The following is a 12,363-nucleotide window of genomic DNA, read 5'->3' as shown; positions in this document are numbered from 1 at the left end:
CGTTCTATTGTAGCGTCAGAATTCTACTTGACCAAGCATTCACAAAACGCGTCCATACACTTTGGAACCGGGATCGGTTATAAGAATCGATAATATTTTGAACTTTCAGACAATGTATTGTCATGAATGTATTCTCTCTAATCCGAGGAAGAATAGCTGATCGCTAAAACACCAGACAACACCATTCCGGTGTTTCTAAGGATTACCGGCCGATCAATACAGAACCTGCAGACCACCACCTAATAGACTTGGAACATTCACAGTGGGGTGCATAGGACGTGCTATCACTTTTATAATGATACTTGCTCCGTTAACATAGTTGAAGACGTATGCACGCACTATAAATCAACGAGTTGGGGAAAAGCCATCTTTGTTTTGGTTGTATTAATATACTGGTGAGGAAAATGGAACTAATTTGAGCGGTCATTTTCTGTCGGTTGTCGAAACTGGACTGGCGAACGTTATCGCCGATCCTTTGTTGCTAACTAAAGAAGACTAGCTGGCGAATATCTTTAAAAAAAAATACAATTTATAACTTTATATGGTAAGTTCACACATTTTTGAGAGCGTATAAGCCGTGCCTATTTCATTTAATGAGGATTTTAAGTAATTGTTCACAATGGGTTTTTTTTCTCACAACGATGTAATCATGTGTAAGGACATGAATTTGTAAAAGAGGGGTGGGGGACTGCGACTGGAAGGGGTGGTGGAACCCCTGTCTTACCGCCTAATACTTGATATAATTGATGGTTACGTTTATAGCCCCTTACTGCTTCCGAACAGGTTCGCACACCCCTCCGGACCCCCTCTTTCCACTCTTGCTAAACTAACAATTAAGCAGGGGGGACTCGACTCACGCTGTGGATGTTGATGTTTGTCTCGGTTACGATGTGTTACATGTATATAATTTTCACTGCATCTCACCATAATAGTTTGTGGCTACTGTTTTATATCCTTTTCAAATGTGTAAAACACTTTGTAACATAATGTAAGTTATTTGTATGAGCGCAAATCCATTGTAGCATAGTCCCAGACCCATCTCAAAACTTACAGTATCTTTTGTGAGTATGGAGTATATCTGGGGTGCACGGGGGGGGGGGCGTGACGTATAGGGGTTGATGATTGTACCCATACCTAATTATGGGGCACATCATCATAACATCAAGCTGTTACTAATGCTCTCGACTATAGCAGCTCCATGCGTAGTACGGTGTACATTCCTCATACATTATTAGGTGTATACAACCTCACACACTACCGAAACCCACATATTTCCGTTTCTAGGGAAACGGTGTATCCTAGAATCAATCTCGGGGTCAAAAGTCGGACGACCTGAAAGTATTGCTGGGAATTCAATGCGGTGCACGGTGTCGTCTGATAAACTTATTTACCAACAAAGAGAGATAAATTCCTAGACGTTCTGACCGTTTTTGACCTTATTATGAGACTCAGGGAAATTCCAGGTTTGAGTTAGAAAATACAGTAAGCCTTTGTGAAGATTTGATGGCTACAATACAGTGTATGAAAGTGTTATTTCAAGATCTGTAAACAGCTTTTTGTGTGTAGCTTACGTTTTGTTCCCCCGGTGATGATATATTACACAAAAAAACGAATATTATCCTCAAAATAATATTGCAATTGACGAAGTCAAGAAACTCTCCTGATTATCTGTTTTCCAGGGGAGTACTGGTGGGTGGTGTCCAGGAGTATAGGCCTACCCCAATTTTCAACGCCACTCATAACAATAAAAGTATTTGTTAGGACAACCTTGTGTGAAGACCTAATTTATATAGCCTCACATATATATCCACGCACCCTCTAACGTCACTCCTTTTGTTTGAATGAATCGCAGCCTCGAATTGTATCCAGTGACGTCTCTATAGAGCCAGATAGCGGGACCCCAGGGACAATTATGCGGCCACAATGGCCCCATTTTTGAAATCTGCATTTTGCCTTAAAAGTATATTGTAAGAGAATACATTACTCTTTCCCCCATATGTAGTCTCCAACCTCTTGATCCCACAGGCTCGGGACATCGACTCATTGCCACTACAGTCCACTAGGCCCTTCACCCCTCCCGCTAGCACAGGATTACGTATCAAATATTTACTAAAATCAATACAAACAACCTACAATATATAGATCAGATACTACGGTATATCAGAACAGGTAAAATTACATGATCAGGGTCCATCTAATGCAATGGCTTGGGCCGTTTGTGAGCGGCTAGCCCAGACCACAGTCCGCGGCCCAAACTGTTTGAGGATAACCACTGGTGGTCCATTGGCGGCCTCATTCGATGACGTAGGTACTCAAGTTGTGCCTCCTTATCGTGACACCAAACCCTCAGGAAAGTAAATTTGCATGTTAGCCTATATGGAAAAGCCATGCGAAATTGAAACCACGGATTTATTAATGAAGCAAAGTTGCTCACGGCAATGGTGACGCTTTGTCCAATCTTTAACAGTTCTTTGTGAGTGTATGGTAAATTAAATATTGTTCCTAAATACCGTGTTGAACTGCAGTATACGCCCGACCGTCACAAACGGAAATCGCATGTGAAATTGCTGAGAAATGAGTTGTTTTCAGAGACAATTAACCATATTTGTCATATTCTCAAGAAAAAAAAAATAGAAGACAAAACGAAAAAGAAAGAAACATGACTGGTTTCATTGTATTTACTTGGGACAATGTAAATATGTTTCAGCGAACGCCTGTCAATGTAAAGAATCTAAATTGAGAATAGTTTTTAGTTTGTATGAAGAGAAACTTCTGAATAGCTGTGAGCTTATACGTTATGCCGGTTGGCAATCAATTAATTTTTTTTTTGAATAACAGGACGTTCCACTGAACTCAATATCCTGGTCAAGCATTGGATATTTCTTACTTCTTTATATTGAAGGTCACGTCATATTTAGATGGCTAAGATAAGACATTTTTGTTTTTCTCTTTCCAGTATTTCTTTCTGCGCAAACTCACTTTACCAGTACAAGCCGTACAGTTCAGGACGTGTGGAGGCTTCGAATTTAGGGAACAGTGAACTGATGGAAGCGGAGTACGATCTACCTGAGGTTGCCGCCTTATCGGCTGAAAGAAATCGTGACGTAAACGAAGAGATCCCGTCACCAGGCAACCATCCTGAAGAGACATCAACCTTGCATGACACGCCGAATGAGTCAAAATTGACTTTTCAAACTCGAGCTAGCCAGACGGAACCTGGACCGGAATTAAATGTCTGTGACATTCCGAAAGTTCCTTCCGAAAGTTCCGAAAATATTGAAGAATTTGAACAAGAAACCGAAGATCTGGAAAATGGCAATGATGATGATGAGGTCGAAAAGGAAATCGAGCATTTCCCGAAAATTGTCAATAATCCCACCGAAAGTGACTCTGAGAGCGAATTTTCTCTCCATGTACCGAAGGTGACAATAACCGAAAGGATACACAATTTGTCAAGTACTAGTAAAGTCTCGCTAAAATTCTGGCAAAATCGCGAAAATACAGAATTAAGAGGACAACTTAATGCCACGAGATTACACCCGAAATGCTTTTCGCAACTTCATCTCGAAAATGTTTCAAGGAGGTTGACTTCGGGAGGATACGAGCAGGGTAACACCACTACACCTGCAGGGGTGAAAACTCTGATATTTTGGTCACATGACAGAAGACGACCAATCGATAAAACGACTTTAGAAAGCACATCTGGAGTGTGGGCTTCTCGATTGAATATGCACACAAGGTCAGGGAAACCTGTAACCAACTTACAATCAGTCCATGGAAACTCACATAAAACGCCGAAGAGGACAAAAAGTGAAACTTGTCGTTGTCTTCGCTACATGGATCACCATGGCAACTGTCCCCGTACTCATCATCAAGAGGCTCGTACACCAAACTATCAAGGGAAGCGATTTTTCCAAACCGAGATCCGGGAAGACGATGGAAATGGTGCGGACCCGTTTATGCGAAAACTGGAAATTTTGAATGCAAATTCTGGAGCAGAATTAAACATCTTCCAAAGACATAACAGCCCCGTCGGCCATGTTCAACAATCTCACCCGACAAACTTTTGGGGGGAACGCTCTGGCCCGTTCAATGGGTACAAGTTAGGAAAGATACACTCCCATCTCATTAAGAGCATGGACTCTATACACTCCCATCCTACCAACCGCGGGCATCTACCAAACCCAGCGAGCGCACCCCTTTCATTATCCAGACACCCCCATGTGCCTTCTATACTCTCCCAAAGGCCACGTGGAAGCAATCCGCATGAAAAGAACTTTGATGGTGTCATTCGAGGTGCCAATAACTTTTTATGAACGCCTTAAGAGAATTTTACTTCTCAAACTGTATACTGTATTACACAATATTAGCATCGAGTTGTATAAACTGGGTTATCACTAGTAAAACTCTTTGTGTAGTGTTCTTCACTGGCTGCTGCCGTAGACTGGGAGCAAATGCCCTTAAAGGAGATAGAAACCTAACCATCACTACTGGTCTATGTGAATGAGATAGCTATAATGAACAGCGCCCCCAAAAGAGTGATGGAAATCTAATTCCATGTGGGAGATATCACAGTGTTTATTCCTTCATACACAAGGCTGTAAGACTTGATCAAGTCAAAGTATGACATCATCAGGCCAAAGTATGACATCAGGCCAAAGTATGACATCATCAGGCCAAAGTATGACATCATCAGGCCAAAGTATGACATCATCAGGTCAAAGTATGACATCATCAGGCCAAAGTATGACATCATCAGGCCAAAGTATGACATCATTAGGGCATAGTATGACATCATCAGGTCAAAGTATGACATCATCAGGCCAAAGTATGACATCATCAGGTCAAAGTGTGGCATCATCAGGCCACATCCACTTCATTGTTATTAAAATGTTTATTTTCTTGTAATTGAGATGATTTTCGCCAATGCTGAATTCTGAAATACTGAACCTCTTAACGTGACATAATGGTTGCATTAATTTCTATGGCAACACTGTCAACATTTTACTGTGGAAATAGGGAAAGAAAATTCCAAAGAAAAGTAAAAGGTTTGGATCCCAGTGACACAGATTTGCAAAGTGACAGCTCTTAGAGACCACTTTTAAACTAAAGTATCTCCCAAATGCAGTGAGAATTATCTTATTGTTATTCACAAAGATCTGTCAGATAAGCTTAGAATGAAATGTTAGGTTTGTGTCTCCTTTCAATGAGGGTTGCCTTCATCTAGCCCCCATCTCTCTGGCCCCCATAACCCCAGGGACCAGCTTAAGACATCTAAGCAACAAAATTATGACAAAGACACCTAAACATGTCAAGAATGCAATATTTAATAAGACTACAAACTACATTTAACATTCAAGTAAATGAATTAAAAGTCAAGGTGTTTCAGTGTTGGGTTACAAATTAACAATTCATTATATCACTTATATATATATATCTTGAATAGACAAATCTACTTTTTTCACATCACTTTTAGCTATAATTTAAAGAGAATCAATAAAAAGAAATTGTAACATTTATCGACTGAAAGCGATCCATTGTGTTGGAATTTTCTTTCCTTTCTGTCAAAAGAAAACTGACAATTTTTAAAGCAGATTTAAGATGTGAAATTCCCACATTCCATTATTCACTTTATCTCACTGATACATCTATCTTTTCTTGAAAATCAAGGTATCCTCAAATATTGAACTGTACCTACTGATCCACTTAAGCTTACCATTTGGGGGAATTTATTTCCAATCATTTCTTTACTAGGGTGTCAGTCTCATGTAGTACATATTCAATAATGGTTAAAGCATGAAAGATATGATTTATAAAAAAAGACTTTCGTTCCTGGACACAACCATTTTTCCCTTCCAAGGAGGGAAGTTATTAATTATTACCTCCCACTGTTGGACTTGACCTATTAAATGTACTCAAGAATGTTGCCATCAATTCAAGAACAACTGTTCTTTTAACTTGGATGAGCCTTTTATTCAAAAAGTCAAATTTTCTGTTCTATCGCAAAGATTTCTACACGACTGAAACTTCACACTTCAAGTACTTCCTGTGAGGTCAATATAAGCAGACATTCCACCTGTCTTTTTATCGCCACAGGAAGTCACACTCTGAGTTTATCCTTGCAGGTCAAAGGTCACGATACAATATTCACCATTACGGTTGCACATAAATGACAAATTTTATGCTATTCCAAAACCGCAAAATGGTGGATTAAAGCATGATTAATGAAAGTTTCTGGGACAAATCCAAAACTTTTTTCAAAGTTTTTGGAATTATCCAAGCTACAAACCCAAGGTGATTTTTTTTCTTCCATTTCATATCAAATGTCTTATTACTTAGGAAATATTAAATTAAAACTCAATATTTCTGCTTTCTTGTTTGTTAACAGCCATAACATCGATTACAAATATAGCAAAATGAATTAACTTTCAAGCAAACCATCAAGGACGACCCTTTTAAGTTTCATACTCAATTTTAGTCTGAATACCTACGTCCAATTCCTGCAACACAAGAAATGGAGGTACGCATTGCTGAAGAATTTGGCTAAAGACGCTACAAAACCTAGTTGTCACAAGTATATCTTCTGCTGTCAAGAAAATGTCTAAAGATGTTGGTTGAAGTTGGCATCTTTTACTGGAAGGTGTAAGAGGGGCTTGGAGTCCCTCCACACCACTGGCTTACAAACTTAAGGACATCCTGGCACTCTGTGCTGTGAGACATCTAACAGAACAAAAATAAAAACAAAATGACCTTGACAGGATGAGGCATGAAAATGATGACTACAAGTAGCTAAATGGACAGATGGACGGACGGACAGACAGACCAAAATACATTAAACAATAGAGAGAATGGATTAACTAAACAATCTGGAAAAAAACTCAATATGGAATACCTTTATATTTTGACTATGCATTCCCTATTCCTATTCTGATGGCCTAAAATGATCTCCATTTGGTGCTGATTGGTAGCCAACAAATAACACTATCTGAATGAGGTACTACTTTCCCCAAAATTTACGATCTCTCGCAAGTAATGGATGAAATACAAACCTATTGAACAATAAGAAATCACACTCTACAGGAGTGTGCAAATATTGAAAATTGTATTTGGAATGTCTAATGATAGCACTAAAACATGTCTTTTATTATGCCAAATCCTCCACCTCCGACTGCCCTGCCCCCCCCCCCTACAACTCAAACCGGCCCCCTTCAGACCCTCTTTGCTACAGAAATATGAATCATGAATAGCCATCTTTGGACATTGAATGCAGCGCTGGTTTGCACTTATTTTGTATCAAATCAACATACAAAAATGACATCAACATCAACATAGACATCAACATACAAAAATGACATCAACAAACCTTTGTTGCCATTAGGAATTTATTCCAGTCATCTTTATTGGCCAGTTTGTCCTTCTTCTTGAATTCCAACTTGTTTCTCAACACAGGATAACCTGAACACAAAATGGAAATTCTTGACATGAATATTTATAAGATGAAAATTTCATTTGAATACCAATTCTAAGGACAGCCAGAAGGGACAATTTTGCAATGCTAATACCACTCTATACTGTCTCTCACAGCATGCTTCAAAGCATTCGTACTGACAGTACAAACAGTTCCTTTATATCCAATAGAAACAGGATATTCATACTGCATGTACTGTTAGTATGAGTGCTTTGAAGTGTGACATGAAAGTACAGCATAGCAATATGGCTGAGCATGCTTTTAACTAGTGTAACACAAGTATGTATGTATGTATTTTAGGTCCTCCTGCAAGCAGGAACTCGCGAAGAAGCCACCACTGGCTTATCAAAGCCACAAGCTGACCGAAGGCAGTCTCTAAGATTCATATATAACGTCCATGATTATGAATTGTCAACAACTCTGTAACTGGACGACATACATTAATCTTGGAGTGACTCGAACTCGGGACCTTATGATTGAAAGGCACCGGCATTAACCACTGAGCTAACACTCCTTGTGTTAGATACATTGATACAAAATTGTTAGAAACAATGATACAAAACTAATCCTGCTGTTTGAAATTGACTGAGACGAGCTACCCATCTTCCCATGAACACCTATCATCTTTTCCAACATCAGAGTTTGGAATTATGAATTGAAAGCAAAAACTGTTATCCCTTAATTGTTTGATGTTAAGTTTTGAACAGTCAGTCTATTGCACTTTTAAAATCTACCTTCTTCCTCCCCTCCCTCACACAACCCCCGTCCCAAGAAAAGGGGTACATACATGAGAAATCTGTTAAATCCTCTATGAGAGGATGGCTACATACCTGATATAACACAGGGTAGTGACTGCATGCCGGTGTTACTGGCAATGAGTGAGGCCACGTACACACCCCTCTCGTCCAAGTCTAACACCTGCTCCACCTTCTGATCCATGGACACTGACAGGACCCATTCCTTCACCTCTTCTTTCTTCTCATCCTTTTGAATTGATCAAAAAAAAAATTTGAAGATATTAGAATTTAAAATAGATTAAACATAAATATTGATTGAGATATAAGAATTCATCATATCAAACAGAGAACAACTTTGTTGCCAATTTTTATTATTAAAAGAAATATTCAATCTTTGCAAACAAAAGGAATTTTATGAGATTTTCCATAACTAATATCATGTTGCCAAACTTTTCTCTCTCATTAGAATGTTGGAAATAAATTTAGCTTAAACTTTCACATATTTTCTTATCCCATGGTAATGTAAATAGTGTTCGCAAGTCAACTGAAAGATTGAAAACGTTCATGAAAAGGGATGCTAAATTAAACAACTTCAAAAGTTGAAACGTTTCACTTTTCATATGTGGCTGTGGGGAAGGGAAGCAACATAGTGGAAGGTTGAGAGAGGAGGTATGGTGAGGGGTATGGTGAAGGTGAGGGGTAGGGTGAGAGGTAGGGGGTTACTTACAGGTACATGTTGTTTCTCTGGTAAGGGTACTTCAAACGGAATATCCGTGTCCTGAAAGTCGCTGTGATCTAACATATCAAGACTGCCCTCTTCAATAGCCTGTGAAGAGCGGAGCATAAGAATAAAAAACATTTTGATATTTGCTGTCGAAATGACCTTGAGGAGAGCTGGATGGCTGACACCTTACTTACCTGTTTTTCACTGGTTTTTACAATGATAACACTGATACATACAGTAATGAAACTACCTAATGTACCAAAGACAATGTTACATCATTGTTGACAGAATAGACAGCAAGAACCCTGTTCCTGCCTCCACCTATTACCACCCCCACCCCCCACCCATCCCCCACTCTATCCTCTCCATCTATGCACCTGGTGTCAGCTTACTGAGCAAAACCTGAAAACACTCAGTAGCTAAACAAAAGCTTGTCAAAATCCAGATTAATATTTATAGTTCAATTTTTGGAAGCGAGTTATTCCTTGAATCACCATGGCCTATTACAGTAATGCCGTGAACAAACTCACTGTCGAGAACATTATTCAGGAAAATTCAGGAGGATTATTGGAATATACTGACAAATGGCTTGACTTGACTTTACAAAGGTGTGATTGGTCAAAATTCTGTTATTTATTACTAGAAGCTAGTATTTCAGTTCATCACAATGTAGGCAAACCTGTTGCAAATTTTCATGTTTAAGAGATTATTTTTTAATACTTCTGTATTTTCCTCCCACCCCTACCCATCCCCCCACCCCCAATTCTCTCATTATTAATGAAATTAAATGCATCTTCTTCAACAAAAATGATGCAGCAAAATTATCAATATATATTTTTTTTTACCTCTGTCAGGTCCAGAAATCTGTTAAGGAATACAAAGGCCATATTTAGCTTCCCTTGAGATCTGGCCTGGTAACCTGCTTCATAGAAGGCTTTGTCAGCCGGTACGATATCAGTGTGACGTAACAGGGATATGGACAGCTTAGCCACAAGAGATTCCTGAAAAGATTTGAAAATAGAAAATTGTATTTCTTCAAACTGTTTACAGACTTATATAAACAGGATGTCAGAAAGTAAAATTTCCCTTCCTGAAGAGAAGGACCTTGAGAAGGTACTTGAGAATAATTGATTAAAATCACGATTAAAAAGAAGAAATAAATGATGATAAGTTTTGAAAATCTTTAGATTCGATATATCATGATATGTTTCGTCAATGATTCAAATGAACTTAATTATCAACATGATTTATATTTATACTGTACTTGTTTCTACTAAGATGGTATGATTTTTTGGTATTTTTGGTATGAATTATAGCAGGTGGTTGTGTCTGCAACATCACAGGAAAACTCCCATGTCTCATGTAACGATGTAACCATTGCAAAAATAAACAATGTAATTGTCATGTAGCAATAAAGCAAATACACTTGAGCACTACCTACACTGTTCGATTGATCCATTATGCAACAACAGGTGTATTAAGAAAAAAATTAAGAAAATATGACAACATTTCAAAACCAATGCCACCACCATTTAGAACTTTGTCAAAGGATATTTTGCCTATTTAAGGTTTAATATAATAAATGACAATTCATATAAATAAGATTTGCAGGTAAGTAATGAAATTTTTTAGTTACTGGAGTAATTATGAAAATGGAAAACAGATAAAATGAAAGGATATGAATACCAGGCTCTCTTGTCCCATGCAAGCACTCCTGGTAGCATAGTAATGTGATATCATCAGCATACTGTCAAACTCTTCCCTCTGAGCAGAATCAACACCAGATGCCTTGGCCAGATTATCACACTGTTAGAAAGAACGAGACGAAGGGCGTAACTATATAAACTGTTCAATGGCGTTTACATGAGATTGTGTGACACGTATGGGGAATATTATGGGGAATTTTACCATGTTTGTATGCGAGGGACCAATATTACCATATTTATATGCAAGGGATCAATATATCCATATTTATATGCAAGGGATCAATAATACCATATTTATATGCAAGGGATCAATATATCCATATTTATATGCAAGGGATTAATAATACCATATTTATATGCAAGGGATCAATTTTACAATATTTATATGCAAGGGATCAATAATACCATATAGTTATATGCAAGGGATCAATAATTCCATATTTATATGCAAGGGATCAATATTATCACATTTATATGCAAGGGATCAATAATACCATATTTATATGCAAGAGATCTATAATACCATATTTATATGCAAGGGATCAATAATACCATATATATGTAAGGGATCAATAATACCATATTTATATGCAAGGGATCAATATGACCATATTTATGTGCAAGGGATCAATAATACCATATTTATATTCAAGGGATCAATAATACCATATTTATATGCAAGGGATCAATAATACCATATTTATATGCAAGGGATCAATATTACCATATTTATGTGCAAGGGATCAATATTACCATATTTATATTCAAGGGATCAATAATACCATATTTATATGCAAGGGATCAATATTACCATATTTATATGCAAGGGATCAATAATACCATATTTATGTGTAATGGATTAATATTACTATATTTATATATAAGGGATCAATGATACCATATTTATATGCAAGGGATCAATAATACCATATTTATATACAAAAGATCATTATATGTATATGCAAGCGATCAATATTACTATATTTATATGTAAGGGATCAATATTTCCATATTTATTCACAAGGGATCAATAATACCATATTTATATGCAAAAGATAAATATATTTATATGCAAGGGATCAATATTACTATATTTATATGCAAGGGATCAATATTACCATTTTTAAATGAAAGGGATCAATATAACCATATTTATATACAAGGGATCAATAATACCATATTTATATACAAAAGATCAATATATATGCGAGGGATCAATATTACTATATTTATATGTAAGGGATCAATAATACCATATTTATTTACAAGGGATCAATAATACCATATTTATATGCAAAAGATAAATATATTTATATGCAAGGGATCAATATTACTATATATATGTAAGGGATCAATATAACCATATTTATATACAAGGGATCAATAATACCAAATTTATATGCAAGGGATCAATATGACCATATTTATATGCAAGGGATTAATATTACCATATTTATATGTAAGGGATCTATATGACCATATTTATATACAAGGGATCAATAATACCATATTTATATGTAAGGGATCAATATGACCATATTTATATGCAAGGGATCAATATTACCATATTTATATGTAAGGGATCAATATGACCATATTTATATGCAAGGGATCAATATTACCATATTTATATGTAAGGGATCAATATGACCATATTTATATACAAGGGATCAATAATACCATATTTATGTGCATGGGATCAATAATACCATATTTATATACAAGGGA

The 12,363-nt window shown here is 37.0% G+C and overlaps 2 protein-coding genes across 3 annotated transcripts in view; one reads left to right on the top strand and one right to left on the bottom strand.

Annotated features, from left to right (window-relative positions):
• On the top strand, nucleotides 1-5,172 carry LOC139974143 (uncharacterized). 2 transcript variants are annotated; one of them, XM_071981082.1, is made up of 2 exons: nucleotides 1-544; nucleotides 2,957-5,172. In XM_071981082.1, the coding sequence occupies exon 2, from the start codon at nucleotides 3,045-3,047 to the stop codon at nucleotides 4,314-4,316; it is 1,272 nt and encodes a 423-aa protein (XP_071837183.1). In that variant the 5' UTR covers nucleotides 1-544; nucleotides 2,957-3,044; the 3' UTR covers nucleotides 4,317-5,172. The 2 variants fall into 2 exon arrangements, with proteins under 2 accessions (XP_071837183.1, XP_071837182.1); XM_071981081.1 differs by lacking the exon at nucleotides 1-544 and adding an exon at nucleotides 1,982-2,304.
• A 139-nt stretch (nucleotides 5,173-5,311) lies between these two features.
• The window catches only part of LOC139974141 (intraflagellar transport protein 172 homolog), a 39,154-nt gene continuing 32,102 nt past the window's right edge, over nucleotides 5,312-12,363 (bottom strand). Inside the window, exons 34-39 of the mRNA XM_071981077.1 lie at nucleotides 10,616-10,735; nucleotides 9,775-9,930; nucleotides 8,933-9,031; nucleotides 8,299-8,452; nucleotides 7,364-7,455; nucleotides 5,312-6,720 (exon numbers count right to left, since the gene is read on the bottom strand). Of these exons, the coding sequence (XP_071837178.1) occupies nucleotides 6,631-6,720; nucleotides 7,364-7,455; nucleotides 8,299-8,452; nucleotides 8,933-9,031; nucleotides 9,775-9,930; nucleotides 10,616-10,735 (711 nt within the window). The 3' untranslated portion in view covers nucleotides 5,312-6,630. The remainder of the gene's footprint in view (nucleotides 6,721-7,363; nucleotides 7,456-8,298; nucleotides 8,453-8,932; nucleotides 9,032-9,774; nucleotides 9,931-10,615; nucleotides 10,736-12,363) is intronic.

This window comes from Apostichopus japonicus, chromosome 9 (genome assembly GCF_037975245.1).
Source record: "Apostichopus japonicus isolate 1M-3 chromosome 9, ASM3797524v1, whole genome shotgun sequence".
Classification (NCBI taxonomy): Eukaryota; Metazoa; Echinodermata; class Holothuroidea; order Aspidochirotida; family Stichopodidae; genus Apostichopus; species Apostichopus japonicus.
This window is presented reverse-complemented; position numbering and strand designations above follow the sequence as displayed.